At 39.1% G+C, this 15,478-nt stretch overlaps 2 protein-coding genes across 4 annotated transcripts in view; one reads left to right on the forward strand and one right to left on the reverse strand.

Annotated features, from left to right (window-relative positions):
* LOC146461144 (uncharacterized) overlaps window positions 1-9,925 on the forward strand; it is a 51,292-nt gene extending 41,367 nt beyond the window's left edge. For all 3 annotated transcript variants that reach the window (XM_085087419.1, XM_085087420.1, XM_085087421.1), the window contains 3 exons: window positions 1,614-1,955; window positions 3,797-3,871; window positions 5,643-9,925. In XM_085087419.1, the coding sequence (XP_084943545.1) occupies window positions 1,614-1,955; window positions 3,797-3,871; window positions 5,643-5,869 (644 nt within the window). In that variant the 3' untranslated portion in view covers window positions 5,870-9,925. The remainder of the gene's footprint in view (window positions 1-1,613; window positions 1,956-3,796; window positions 3,872-5,642) is intronic.
* A 500-nt stretch (window positions 9,926-10,425) lies between these two features.
* Window positions 10,426-15,326, reverse strand: LOC146461146 (cobalamin trafficking protein CblD-like; the record flags this gene model as incomplete). The annotated part of the gene is made up of 4 exons (XM_085087292.1): window positions 10,426-11,939; window positions 13,482-13,541; window positions 14,070-14,270; window positions 15,018-15,326. Coding segments are annotated over 4 exons (792 nt in total), but the record flags the coding sequence as incomplete, so codon positions are not given.
* Window positions 15,327-15,478: the final 152 nt, after the last annotated feature.

The raw sequence follows: 15,478 nt of genomic DNA on the forward strand, positions 1-15,478 counted from the left end.
TCAACGCAGATATGAAGCCGATTCCGAGAATTAAATTCGGGCCACATTCAGTGGTGGGAGGCGAGTGATCTCACTACTGCGCCATCCTTGCTCCCCTCCTGGAAGACGATATTCAAAAGCCAATTATGACTCTATAACCTGGAAACTTCAAACACCTCCTATTAGCTGTCCTTGTTCCTCAGTACGGTCAACTGATTGCATCCTTAATCTGCTTTTTCTCCCAGGTGCACTGCAGTTAATTTTTAGATCAACCTCCCCAGTCCATGTAACTAAAGACCAAAAACGGAAGTTGAAATGTGTTTTCAAGGGTTGGCCTCCTCCTCGTGTGGTTTGGAAGAGGGATGGCCAACCAATCATCAATGGATCTCAAGGTTTTTACCACACAGAGAATAAGCAGGAAGAAATCGATCAGCTTGTAACTTTACAAAGTACTCTTCATTTTCCTCCGTTCCGTGAAGAATACGAAGGATATTATTCCTGCATTGCGGAAAACAACATTACTGGCTGGCCGAGCAAACAACAATCTTCCACAAGTCAAGTAATATTTGAATGTAAGTGATCTAGTTTATTTTAATGTTAAAGTAGACATATTCTTGTATTTTAATGTATGGTATTATTAGTTGTTAGTTGTAGTTAGTTTTCTCTTTTTCGCCTTGTAATTTCCTGAAGGACTTAACCATGTTTAAATGAAGTTATCTTATCCTAACATATTTCCTCCTTGTAAAGTCTAAAGTAATTCGAATAGTGAGAAAGCCATACATAGGGTCTCTTAGTTTCAATTTTCCGGAATTTTAAGGGTGGTCGTTATGTTAAGGAACTACTTGGGGGTCGTAAATTAACATACTTTTAAAAAAGTGTCGTATTTTTAGGAAAGTTACATTTGAAAGTCTATAGTCCATCAGTCTAACAACACTCTTGTTGAAGCCCCATTTTGAAAGGCCAGTGCCTCGGAACATCGTTAGCGCGCTGTACTTAAATTGAAAAAGAATAACAATGATGTTGGCTGAATAGTTAAATTGTGTCGAGAAGTGAAGTACAGTTTTCATTTTCAGTCTTTCACTTATCTAGCTTTTTGAAGGGAGCCTCCCTTTCCGACAAGAAATTTTACATCTACATCTACATTTATTAAGTTGATCAAATCTTGTAAGACATCACATCAACTGTAATAAATTGACGGTAAATTGTCAGAAATAGTGTTTAAATACTAAATGATAGTTTAAAAAGTAAAAGTTTCATTCAAGCGTGCTTAAAATATGATTATCGCCTATTTTCAATTTTACAATTCCCAGGCGCCGCCATTTTGGATTTCATGACGTCATAAGGTTGTCACTTTTGTTAGTAAGCAGAAGTTCTTTTGTGTGAAACAATTGAGCAACCGTATTACGTCAAGAAATCCAAGATGGCGGCGCCCGGGAAATTTAAAATGAAAAATAGGCGATAATCAAATTATGTTTCGTCCGACACAAATATTATTTCCGTTTTCCAACGAAATTTGAAATTAGATTGTATTTTCAACAATTTAACGTTAATTTATTTAGAGAGAGGAGGCCTCCTTAATGTCATTCTCTTTCTCTCAATAGAAACGTTAATAATTAAAATTGTTCTAAACACAGGCCCATGGAATGACAGCCCAGTCCCTCAGTCTTCAGAGATTCACGCCACGGCCTTTACCAACAAAACCCTTAAGTGCATGGTTGACTCAGAATTAGATTATGATTATGACTGCGATCTTAAATGGTATTTCCATAACAAATCACGACCACTGAAATCTGATGAGAAGTATAAAACACAACTAAAGACGACTGAAAGAAAATGCCAATACGCTTTCACCCTCACCATTATAAACGTTACGGATAATGACGAGGGAACGTACAGCTGCCACATGTTCTGTGAATGGGAAGGATGGGAAAGCACCCCAGCTGCCATTAAGTTACACGTGTATCCCCCACAAATTGGTAAGTAACTCTTTTTCAGTTCCATTTCAGGCAACAAGTTCGTTTGTTTCTTTGTTTGGTCTATTGGTCGCTGGGTTAGTTGGTTGCTTGGTCGCTCAGTCGGTCGGTTAGTTGGTAGGTTGGTTGGTTGGTTGGTCGCTCGGTTGGTTGGTTGGTTGATTGATTGGTTGATTGGTCGCTCGGTCGGTTGGTTGGTTGGTCGATTGGTTGGGTTTGTTGGTAGGTTGGCCGGTCGGCCGGTAAGTTGGTAGGTTGGTGAGTTAGTCGGTCGGTCGGTCGGCCGGTCGGTTAGTTGGTAAGTTGGTGGGTTGGTTGGTTGGTTGGTTGGTAGGTTGGCCGGTCGGTCGGTTGGTTGGTAGGTTGGTAAGTGAGTTGGTCCGTCGGTCGGTTAGTTGGTAAGTTGGTTGGTTGGTTGGTTGGTTGGTTGGTTGGTTGGTTGGTTGGTTGGTTGGTTGGTTGGTTGGTAGGTTGGTAGGTTGGTAGGTCGGTCGGTTGGTTGATAGGTTGGTGAGTGAGTTGGTCCGTCGGTCGGTTAGTTGGTTGGTTGGTTGGTTGGTTGGTTGGTTGGTTGGTTGGTTGGTTGGTTGGTTGGTAGGTTGGCCGGTCGGTCGGTCGGTTGGTTGGTAGGTTGGTTGGTTGGTTGGTTGGTTGGTTGGTAGGTTGGCCTTTTGGTTGGTTGGTAGGTTGGTGAGTGAGTTGGTCCGTCGGTCGGTTAGTTGGTAGGTTCGTGGGTTAGTTGGTTGGTTGGTCGGTCGGTCGGTTGGTTCGTTGGTTAGTCGGGTGGTTGGTTGACTGGTCGTTTAGATGGTAGGTTGGTTGCTTTGTCGGTCGTTTGGTTGGTTGAATGGTTGGCTGGTTGGTCCGTCAGTTGGTTGGGCCGTTAATTGGTTAGTTGGCCGGTCTGTTGGTTGGCTGGTCAGTCGGTGGTTGGTTGTTTCGTGAGTTGGCCGGGTGGTTGGTCTGGCGGTTCGTTGGTAGGTCGGTTGACTGATCGATCTGTTGGTTAGCTGGTTGGTCGATTAGTGGGTTGGTTGGTTAGTCGATGGGTCGGGTCGTTAGTTGGTTGCTTGGTTGCTTGGTTGGTCGGTTGACGGATTGGGTGAAATACAGACTGGCTCACTCAGTGACAATCGGAAATGCCGACTTTTAAAATAAGCTTGTAACCTAAGGAAGCGCCTTTACTAAACGAACAGATCAGATCAAACTTTTTTTACTTCCTTTAGTGCAAGGAAATTCTTCATCAAATTCCACAATAATACCAGTACATTTAGTAAATACACCTCTTCAGGCGGTTGGTATATTAAAGGATAATGTCAGATTGTTAAAATGTGAACAGTTGACCGAGAGGTGAAGCTTCTACGGCAACTGTGAATCAGCTGAAAGACAATCTTTCAGCTGAGGGCTTTATCATCCGATATACCGGCAAACCGGAAAGGAGTTTGTTTGTTGTATAACCCTTCCATTAATTTTAAAACGCGTGCCCTTTACTATGGAGGAGAAAAAAATCACCAGTGACAGTTACTGTACGCTTGCCTAGAAATTAAAGCAAGCTGACTGGTTCACTCAATTTTCTTATACTCTGATTAGATTAGAACTGAATTAAGACCTAAAATTGCGACGTTCTTTCATTGTTTTCCTCCGAAAAAATCGTGTGATGGATATCCAATCGAACGGCTGTTGTCGCATGATAGATGATAACCGCCATTCGATTTCAACCGCGTGACGTGTTTCGTCCAATAATAGCGCTTGGAAAACAATCAGAGGGTTATGAAGGGCCATATAAATGTACCAGTAATTCGATTGTTCACCAACATACGCGGCTTTTGCTTTTACCTCCACAGAGGTTCCAACTACAAGTGAGACTACAACCATTTCAACTCAGTCAAATCACCCAGTTATGGAGCGGGCACGATCAGGTTAGTGTTTTACTCTCACCCTACCCCCCCCCCCCCCCTCCCTGCTTCACCGTCCTTAATAGGCCATTTCCGAGTTACTGTGAACCTTATTATGAAAGCGAGGCTAAGTGCAGTTTTTATTATGAAAATTAGTTTTCATTCATATGCAAACAAAACTAATTTTCATATGAAAAGCTTTTGCACTTAGCCTCGCTTTCATAATGAGGTTCACAGCAACTCGGAAATGGCCTATTACTTGCATTAGCCTCTCGTTTATCTGCGAGTACGTTTGGCCATCTAGCCCACCATGGTTAATTAAAGGGAAAGGTTATGAAACCTGACAAACTTCTTTGTTATATGTTTTTGTTTGCCTTTTTGGCATTGACCCTGCACGAACAGCAATTGAATTTGGAATGTGTTGGAGCAACTGACCAATCGAAACGTTTTTGTTAAGATATTCAACCCTGGTGCGAACGTTAAAACAAAGGACTGTACAGGGTCGCGGCCCTTCCAACATAAATTGCAGCACAATTATTTTCGTGGCAAGGTTCCGTTACCAGTCTATGAGCTCACGTTATGCATACGAGTCAAAATAATACTGAAAAGGGGATAAAATTACCATGGTGGGAAGCGGGAGGTGCTCTCCAGAAACAAGTACAGAACATTTCTAACCGCACACTACCCATATCAAGCTAAGGTGGGATCAGGATGCAGATTGTCACTGATTCGGGATGGCGGGACGGGATGTCATGAGCCCTTGAAGCATGATTTTATTCTTTTCATGCTTAATTTGCAACCACTGAAGCTGTGGGGAAATTGTGAAGGTCTAACCATTGCCCCTTCACCATTGAAGAGAGGTGTGACATCATGGGCATGGCACTGAAGGGAAGGGAGTTACTGTCATGGGAAGTCATGCCAGTTAAGGACGGTGCCTACTATTGTTACTGCGCATACGTTCTGCGCATCGCGAGATACTCGGGTTTCCTATGGGTGGTGCATACTAATACAGGAATATTTTTGCGCGGTTTAAAACTTTACGGAGAAGGCATAACTTAACAAATGCTTTTGGTATCTCAAAAGAAAATTGGGGGTAACCATGCATTTTTCAGAGATAATTAAGCTTCAATTTAGGAAAAACTCCCATACATTGCTTTATATTTTGGCGCTTTTTAGAGATATTACTGCTCAATTATCTCTGAAAAATGCATGGTTACCCCCAATTTTCTTTTCGGATTCCAAAAGCCCTTGCTTAGATCTGCTTTTCCCGCATAGTCATAAACCGCACAAAAATACTTCGATATTAGTAGGCACCGTCCTTAATAAACGTTGAAGAATACGAATTTGAAATAAACGTCCCGGACGCTTCTTCGAGGAAATACCGGGTATAGATTAATGATTTAAGAAGAAAAACTAAGAGTAACGTTATTCGACGTTTCGATGTACCCAACATCATTAACAAGAATGGAAAAACGTTAATGTCAAAGTTGTTTTTGTTGTTTTTCTTAGAGAATTAATGATTACCACAAAAATTAACAGCGGTATGATTGTACAAGTGTACATTCCTTCCTCAAACGCGAGAACCGTGTCGACGAGTGTTAGAAAGTCGGCTTTGGCTTCTGAATTGCTTTAATCAATGGGATTTTTTTTTTTGTAAAAACACTAGAAAATGACTCTTAAATTTCTCATTTAATTTCACGAAATCGACTGGGATGCGTGTTCAATTTCACAAGGCTTTATTTCCCGATTTAAGTATCCCAGTTGGACGAGGTGACGATATGTTTGATTCTCTTAGTTTCCACAGGAGGCAGCCGAAGAAAATGGGTCTTGCTCGCTACTATTTCAACAGCAGTGGGTGTCTTTGTTGTAATCATCTTTGTCGTTCTTCGTTATGTCAAAAAAAGATGGAAATCCTGCAATCGTCACAACGATTCTGAGCGGCTCCGCTTGAACACGGTACTCTGGACGAAAGCCGGACCAACTAAACAGTCGGAAGAGGAGCTTAACACTGGTTTGATCTGAATAATTTTTAGGATCAAAACTTTCCGCTTTAGTTCCAGTGCATGCCACTTAACGGAAAATTCAACCACAATGCCGCGTGGTTTTTTTTTTTTTCATTCCCAGTTGTCAGTTCCTGATATGTATAGCTTTAAGAGATCTTGACAACCTCGTTCCCAGGTCTCTCCTCTTCCCGTCCCCTAGAGCGACATTCTCGTCCCCAGAGCCTCCTGTCCCTCTACTTGGTCCTCGTGCCCAGCCTCCAGCGGTTAAGAGGACCAGGCGGCTCTGGGGACGAGAATGCTGGAGCGAGAGAGAGGAGGCGGATGGGAAGAGGAGAGATTCTGGGAACGAGCTTGGAGATCATGACAGACTCCAAAAACTACGGAGGCCCGAGGGCTGCTTTCCATTTACCCAAAATTGTCGGTTGGAAATTCTGGAAACTTTACGTGTCAAATGGAAGAACTTTTTTCCAGTCGTCCCAAACTTGCAATCTCATTGGTACATCAAAAAACCTACATGATGGCACAGGAGACAACTAAATGGAAATGGATTTCGTTCCAGCCCGTTGGAACGGCAAAACGGAGTAACTCCAAAGGTCTTTCCGAACCATTTGCATTTCTTTAATCGGTTGAACCAAGCATTTTGGCTGAATGGAAAGCAACCTTGGAGGCGTGAATCGGCAAGCACTTCATGGTAAGGTACCATATAGTCACCCAACCCTCCATATAGACACCCTTACCTTACCATGAATTATATGCCCGTGAATCGCCGCACTAGACTGCCTTGTTTATTTATTTAAATCTACAGTCTTTAATACAGTATTTCAGACTGTCGCTAAGACTAGTTAAACATAAGTGCTGCCTTTGCTCTGGCATCTGCAAATGGTTAGACTTTCTAGTCTGCTCGGATAAGGACGATAAACCGTATGCCCCGTCTCACAACCCTTGTTTGTATACAACTCTGTGTGACGTTAAAGAACCCACTCACTGTTCGCAAAGACTAGGGGACGTAGTTCACGGTGTTGTGGTCTGGTCTTTGTGTGTTTACTCTCATAGTGGGCGCATTTGATCATCACGTCATGTTAAAATGCGCGTTACAAGTATTAAGTATTCAGTATTTTTTAATGCATTGGGTTAGTTATTAAGAGACAGTTTAGACGGTGTTTAACAAAACCACGTTCTAAGCCATTTTCAATTTTCCCACCAATCATATCTAAACATTGGCGGCTGTTGACGGTAACAAGAAGGCTTGCATCCCAGACTAGAAAACTATTTATCTACGTAAAATAAACCACTTATAAACAGATTTGGAGGCCCACTGATTGTCCTAAGCCGCGGTCTAAGTTAGGCTCTTCGAGACTGTTTAAATAACTAGCCCATTGAGTTTGCCAAAGCAAAAAAATAAGATGTAGATGTTTTGTATTTATAACATTAGATTTGAGACTGGCTGGTTTTGTGAAAAGTAATATCATCGTCATTCCAACACCCTCACATTAGTCCTTGTACTTACATTTCTTATTTAAAGTTAACGAGCAACGAGAAGTAAGCAAGAAATTGTATCAACAGGGGCGTTTTAATCCTAACATAAGGATTTTTCCGCGTTGCTTTGTCAATGGACAAATTTGACAGATCGTTCTATAACAAAAGCCTTTACCGAGAAACAAATGTGGTAGTTTGTTAGAAAATGTGTCGTCAAATTTTCTTTTGTCAACGTTATATCGGAAGTTCTTCTATTTGATAACTATACTTGCCCGTTGTAGGCAGCTTCGACCATTTTAGTGGACTTTCTAACAACGTTTTAATGACGTTTAGACCAATGTGGTTCTACTGCCGTGCCGAACTAACTTGATCGTAGTTAGCACGGCAAGATCACGTTTGAAACCAAGTTCGTGCCAATGCCGTGTAGCGTTCTGGCTGACAATGGTCAATCGCATAGTTCCCGACAAGGACACCCTCGAGGGATCTTGCGATTTTGCTGCCTTCTTATTTTTGTTGCCTTTCGCTTGCCAAAAGAATGCTTTTTCAACCAGCAGCGTAGAACAACTAGCAATCTCGTGTTTCGTGGCTTCATGGCAGGTACGACGTTATATATCAAACACGAGGAAGATTGTTTTCTTTAACCGTGCAAAAAATACTTTTTTATGTTAGAGCCATGATATCCTGTTTCAGACCAAAACACTTTGTACTTTGTAATTATAACTGGCCTTACACCCATTCAGTCTAATTTTCAAATCTCCTTTCCATTACTTTCACCTCGGCAAGTATTTCAGTTCTGGTCAAATGTGGCCTGCACGAATACCCTCTCGGCATTGCTCACTACGTTGGCGTCCAGAATCCGCCTCCAGCTGATCCCACCGCACATGCGCACACAACGAAATTCGGGTACCCAGGATACGTGGTTAGCGATGAATGCATGATTTTAAGGCAGGTCTACTAAACCGGCAAAACTACATTTCTTTTCTCGACAAGTAACATGGTGGGATAGTGTTTTTAATGTAAACTTTTCCATGTTTTTTACGCCAAGCTGGCAGATAAAATTTTAAGCTAAATTATATTTATTGTAATTCATAAATACAATACAAGGCAAGCAAACTCCTTTCGTCTACCATTACGTAGAAGCGGCAATTCTCCGTTTTTTATCATGGTCCGGAATTTTTCAACTCTCTTTCTCCTTACTGGCTCTTCATCACTCGCGTCCTTTAGGAAAAAACTTAAAAGTTCTACTATCATCAACTACTTATTATGTTAAGGATGTACAAATATGACTTGTCAGTACTTTACTTACGATATTGTCTAGGTGCACTCATCATTTATTTCTCTGGAAGGGAACCTAAAGTTTTACAAGCAGCATGGTTTTTATTAGGTTCCCTCGCCACTTCTTTTCTATCTCTTGTACTTTAATCACTGTAACTTTGTAATCATTTGTAACCATTGTAATTTATTAATCATTGTAACTTAATTGTGTGTGGCAAATAAACTAAATAAATAAATTGTAATACGCTTTGAAGCTTCCGTCTTTTTAGATCTATTAATGAACTATTAACATTGTAGGTTCTCAAAATACGTAATTCACCCAAGATATTTACCCAATAAAGCTATCTATCGATCTTTTTAGGATATTTGACACGTTGAGAATTAAGCTAAATGACTCAAGGGACATTTGGAGAAAAATAATAGTCAGAAAGAAATGGTTTTCAAGGTAAAAAACCTTGTCGACAGACGTTTCAGAAATCGTAAGTCATGGGAAACTACCAATTTGAGTTGTGGAGACAACATAGCCAATGAATTTAGTATTATTGAAGTTGGTATTTTTATCTTAATTTTTAGTTTTGAGCGATTTTAATCACGAACTACTCAGTTTTATATTTTATAAAACAATTAACTTCAGTTAGTATCTTTAACTGAACCTTAGTTGTGTCCCAGTTTTTAGCTGTATTTTAGTTTTATTTCAACGTATTTTAAACCTTTTAAGAGGACCCTCCTGAAAACCACCGTCAGGTGATTGGAGACCTCCTCTTAAAATATTGTTGTTGTTGTTATCATTATTATTATTATTATTATTATTATTATTATTATTATTATTATTATTATTATTATTATTATTATTATTATCATGACAGTTGTAAAAACTTATGTATGCCATAAGATTATACATAGACTGGGGCGTTAAACGTTGCCCAAACTACGTGTAGGAGTAGCGAATCTCCCTAGACTTTGTACAGAATATATAATAAAAGCTAAATAAATAAATAAAACTTAGTGACTAATAATCTCTAAAAAAATCATGAATGTGAGTTCCTTAAAAATGTAGTCATCATTTCAAAAGTCCATATGTTCTTGATGTGTATGAATACAGAATCTCTTTAATTATTACTAATTATTATTATTATTATTATTATTATTATTATTATTATTATTGTTGTTGTTGTTGTTGTTGTTGTTGTTGTTGTTGTTGTTGTTAAAAGTTTGCCCATAACTCGGTAGACACACGCTTGCTATAAAATACCATGTAGCCAAAGGCAAACCACATATAGTTGAGAAAAAGAAATAAATTAATAAAAGTAAATTTATCAGGTTACATTTTGGCTTTGGTTTTCTTTTGATTGCGCTTGCATCCAAGTTCAGTAGAACATCATCGACAGAAAACTAACACAATGAATTTTACGTAGGGTTCAAGTGAGTTCTAGTATATGCTAAATTTTGGTAAATTTGAAGCCGAAAAAACGTCAGTCAGTTTCGGGGAAAAAAAAAGAGAATCTTAAACCGTGCTTAATTAAACAGCTGTTAAACATGTTTTGGCTTTGCTGTGAATGCAGGATAATTAGTTGAGCGCCAAAGCCGGAAAGTCAAACTTCAAATGTTCGTTGACAAAACGTGGCACATTTTTGTGGGTAGTGCACTGTATGGTGCCCCACTATGTCGTCAGGCATGTAAGAGCGAGCGAGCAAGCGAGCGAGCGAGTAGGGTCCGAGGTGCGTGCACAGCACTACCCACATGTACGCAATGCGTACCCATTTTGTCATCGTATGGTCACAACGGTATCATGAAGCCCAAATAAGATTCGAAAACAAAACATAACATAACAAAATAGTATCTCTTGAAGGACAAGTCATACAAGTCATTGTAAAAGTTGTTGTTTTTTTTTATCCACCTATGACCTTCTTAGGACCTTCTTTTTTCAGTGCTGTTGAGTATATAATCTACAGCACCAAAAACACATATTTCTTTGTAGGAACGGATCACAACATTGACTCAACCCTTTCACTAAAACAGGATAAATAATTCACTTTTTAATATTAACTTCTGGCACTAAAATTGTTAAAAATAACTTTCAATTTTACATCCTTTTCACGAGGACTCCTCAAGTAAAATTATCCTGTACGTGTTTATAAATGAATGGGATTTCACAAATTCCGTGGACATAAAGGTACAATTCAACACCCACTCTACGACAGTATATCCCTTCGACAACTATATGATGAACAATAAATATATTTGTTTACAACTCTTTTTAAAGTACTGGAAAGTGATTTTTTTGAAATTTAAAATAATTAACTCTGAGGTAAACATATAAACTGCCGAGATGAACTGAGCTGAACTCAGCTCCAGATTGGTGAGTAAATACCACAATAATATACAGTAATGTCATTCATTACCTTTTTCAACGAATTAGAAAATGACTTATAATGACACTTTTGGCTTATCTGAAGACTTTCTCAGCTCTGTAGACACACAAAGAGTCATTTTCACAGCAAAATCAAAAATATTTTCTCTGGGTCACTGTACAACAAAATTGAAACATCACTGTGTCCACTAACCTGTGAATGCAAACGGATTAACGACGGGAAATCCGTATTCATTTGCACGACATTAGGGAACTTACGGAAACACCAAGGTTTTCAAAAAACCCAAAACCCCTTAGCAAATTGTATAAGCCCAGGACTTTTTTTAGAGTGGTAAAATATGGTTTTTACCAAGAGACTGTTTGCACAAACAACCGTGAAAACGTGGGAATTGACGTCATCAATATCCTCAGGGATATAGAGGATATAGAGGATATAGAAAATACGCCACTCGGGTCCCGGATGTAGTTTTGTCGTATGAATTTCACGAATGGTGTATTTTCCAGTAAAAGCACTCATGTCTATATAATAATCTGTAAAAGTGACCTTTTGGTTGGCGTTGCCTTTGTGCTTTCGCAAGCTCCCTATTGCGTGTGTCCTGCAGCAATTTCCCATTCTCCTTAATCTGTTCATGTTTCTTATTTTCTGAGCAAGCCATAGCCCACTCACCCACACATCTTTTAGATGTGCCCCACAAGACCTCATAAAAATGAATACATGTAAACACCATGGCTTTTTGAGTGTTCGTTATTTTTTCTGCTGCAAACTATTTCCCAGGATTTCTGAGTTAGCAGGTGCGTTGGTAAAGATGGTTCCTACGAACGCAAATGATCCCCACAGAGGATGCGAAATCACTTTACAGCAACCAAGATCCATGATGTTAAAGCCCAGGTGATTGTACCGTTCGTCCGTTTCAAACAAAGTACTATTCGTGTGCGGTCCAAAGAACTGGAAACACAATATAAATATGAATTATTAAAAGTGTATACAACAGATTTTTTTTTTTTTTTTGCTTGATCAAATGTTAATGTTGTTCTCGTATGAAAATAAAAAAAATCCTCTTAAATTTTCTTCACCGCGTTTGAGGCGTATAAAAGCGTCAAATGATGATGATGATGATGATGATGATGATGGGAATTTCAGTGAATTCCACAAAGTGGCTGTTCTATCCACTGTTTCCAGGTCAAATTGGAATTGGAAAATGTTGGTCTTTGTTGGGTACAATACCACGGAATACGGGAGAATGTACGTAATTCAACAAGTGAAACTATAAATTAACGCTGAAATTTTGCGCCAAAATATGATATTATTTCTAATAATAAGAATGAAATTCTTGACACAGGATGGTTGTCGTCACCCACTGGTGGTTTGCAGATGAACCCTGTCTACTGCTATTGTTGAAAGCTATTGTTTCTCAACAGCTTTCAAATGATTATATACACAGACTAAAAATTTGAAACCAACTCAGATGGCATTATAAATGGCATTACAGGAAAGTACTTCTCCGTAACTTCCATCTGTATGGTTACTGGTCTGACACTTACAATTTTATTGACAGACACCAAATATACGGCAACTTTGAACAACATTAATAAGAGCACCAAAGCAAAACCCTCAGTGATCATGTACACCATAATACCAGTTCCAATGGAACAAACTTAGAAATCAGTGGTTTCATTTTGATGGTCACACTTTGGGTTTTCATCACAGAATTATGTTAGATAAAACCAGTACAGTAAAATTAGCAGTACCACAGCCTACAGGAAGCTACTGCTCAGTAGCTTTCAATGGCATAAACATGCTTTCAGCCACAGACACAAATGTAAGAACACCTTGCTTGGCACGGCAATAGCACCAAAGCAAAGTACTTCCCTTTGGTTTTCAATTAAGAGGTTAAACTTTAGGACTTCAACCGGGACCACAGGAAAGTACTGCTCAACAGCTTTGAGTTGAATGACTCAAAAGTCAAAACTGCCTTACCCAGCAAAATAAACAGCACCACAGGAAAATACTATCCTCCAGCTTTCATTTGCACTTCACACGTCACTAGTGCATCTATTAGAATTTATCCAGAATTTATCCAGCTTTTTTAAATGCACAATTGATACATGGTATAATTTACCAAAAGAAATCGCTGAGACGGAAAATTTGACACCTTTTTGAGAGTAGACTCAGGCAACATCTAAGTGTTAAATATTTTGTATTCTGAAATGTATTATTTGTTTTTGTTTTTATTATTATTCTAAGGAAGAAGAAACACTAGAAAGGGATAACCTCTTTTATCTCCTTTTCACTTTAACTTAAAAATTGTGAATAAACAGTTGTTATTATTATTACAGTATTAACAATAAAAAATCTCAACATGCTAATAATGCTGATTCTAAAATCATGGTAAAATACAAAAATTGGTTAACTGATAAAATAAATGAATGAAATAAATAAGTAGGCAGACAAATAGGTAACTAACTAACTAGGGGGTGGACAGTTTGGCAACTAAGGCAAAAATATAACTTCTGCCCAGTACCCAGCGGCCAGTAGGCTGTTACATATCTCCTTAGCACTCTCCACAAACTGCAGCATGACACAAACATAGCTCATAAACAAATGTGAGACCTTTGTTTGAAAAGATCTTGACATCCCCGGGAGGGGGGAGGGGTCTATATAAAATGGATGGGGATAATTGTCAGAAATTTTGAAAAAAAAACCTAAAAGGTATCAGAATTATGTTTTGTGGGTGGGGTCTGAACAATTTCTTACCCCTAAGAGGTACCAAATCAGTTGACTAACATTATTTTACTCCTTGTCATATTTTTCGGCTCAATACCGTAAAAGGTACCACCATACCTCTAGCAGAAGTCAGTTTAGATTTTAGCACCCTAAGGGATAACAAACCGCAAATTTTAATCACTGAAAGGTATAACAATCACCCCCATTACTCTTATATGGGAGTTCCCCCCCCCCCCCCTGTCCTAAAGAAACTTCTCCATTACAAACTCTCTCTATTCTCAAAGGCTTTTTACCAAATGTCTGAGCAATCATCTTGAGAAGACAATATTTGATACTGAAGAAATTGCGAGTGGATTTGATCCAAGGACTTACACTGGCCATAAGGTCATCCCTTTCCTCTTCCATATCAGGTGACCATGCACTCATGTCGTTTTCTGTACGCTGGCTGATGCTGATTACAGTCAGCTGACCCGTTTGTACTCCAATGTCAGGAAACAGCTCCATGAATCCTTGGTGAAGGAATGCTGGGCACTGCTGAACACTGCATTCCACTGTACCAGTAGTGCTGCCCTTCTAGATTATCCAAATATTAAAATATATTATTAATGGAACACTTGTGAAGAAAAATACTCAAGTGCTTGGAGAAACTGAAAACTAAAGCCTCTACAGGAGGACCACAATTTACATCGTCAAAGTGCTACAGGGATTTTGACATTTCTTTGTGACAACAATGTAAAAAATACCTTCATTTAGTTACAAAACAATTCTCAGAATGTTGACTGAAAGACATAAACTGAATTCTTGAGAGGTACTGTAAAACTCATGCTCCATCTCTAGCATATTTGGAAAACTAATGTTCCATCTGCAGACCGTCTATAGCAAGAGATGCTCATTGACAGTTTTAGTACACTAGGATGCTAATTTATAACAAGACAGACCATTATTTTTCCATTATTTTTAGGTTTGTGTTGATAAAACAATCTCTGTGTTTTTGAAATGACACCAAATCCACGCAACACTTCTAATTTTGCTTCAAATTTTGCCTCAGTTCTAAATTCTTAGAACTGTGGGCAAACGTTTCGCAATAAGATGCTGATTTATGGTAAGTAGTCATTCTTCATCATGCTCTTTCAACATATCTCAGGAAATCCTATAATTTCAGAAATTTCATTTTGTGACATCATCATCATCCTATTCTTACCATTTTATGGTGGTGGTTTGTGTGTGGAGGGAGGTATTACAAAATCTGCAATACCATAGGTTAGGTAGTTTAGGGACTGGGAATAAGAGAGTTAATTCAAATTCCCACTTGATTCACACCTGTGTTTGAGAAATTTCATCATCATAATCATCTTCAGCAATATCCTTCACATAACTGTCCATAACTACTGCTTTTCTTATATCTTCCGACCCCCAATCTAAAAGCGCCTCTGCCACAGTCCTTCTGTGTACTCCACTCTCTGTCGTAGCTGGCTGCGGAAATTGAGCAAAGTCGATACCAACGTTGCCAGGAAGAGGAAAGTTAGGGTCTTTAGGGGCAAAGGGGCCAAGTCTTGCATCTGTCCAGTAAGCAGATTGTGTATTGCCTGAAATAAAAAAATGAGTACCTTTTGAATCAAGATCAATAGTTCATGTAATTTGGGTCTAAGATTAAGTCTGTGGATCCCGGACTACAGCTGTATTTTGCAAAATGCAACCTCTATTGGCCTAATTCACACCCTGCATAGATTTCAGCAATACTGGAGAAAGCATAAGAAACAACATAATTCCTCGCGAAGGGA

The sequence above is a fragment of the Pavona decussata genome, unplaced genomic scaffold, assembly GCF_977016875.1.
Source record: "Pavona decussata unplaced genomic scaffold, jaPavDecu1.1 SCAFFOLD_202, whole genome shotgun sequence".
Taxonomy (NCBI): domain Eukaryota; kingdom Metazoa; phylum Cnidaria; class Anthozoa; order Scleractinia; family Agariciidae; genus Pavona; species Pavona decussata.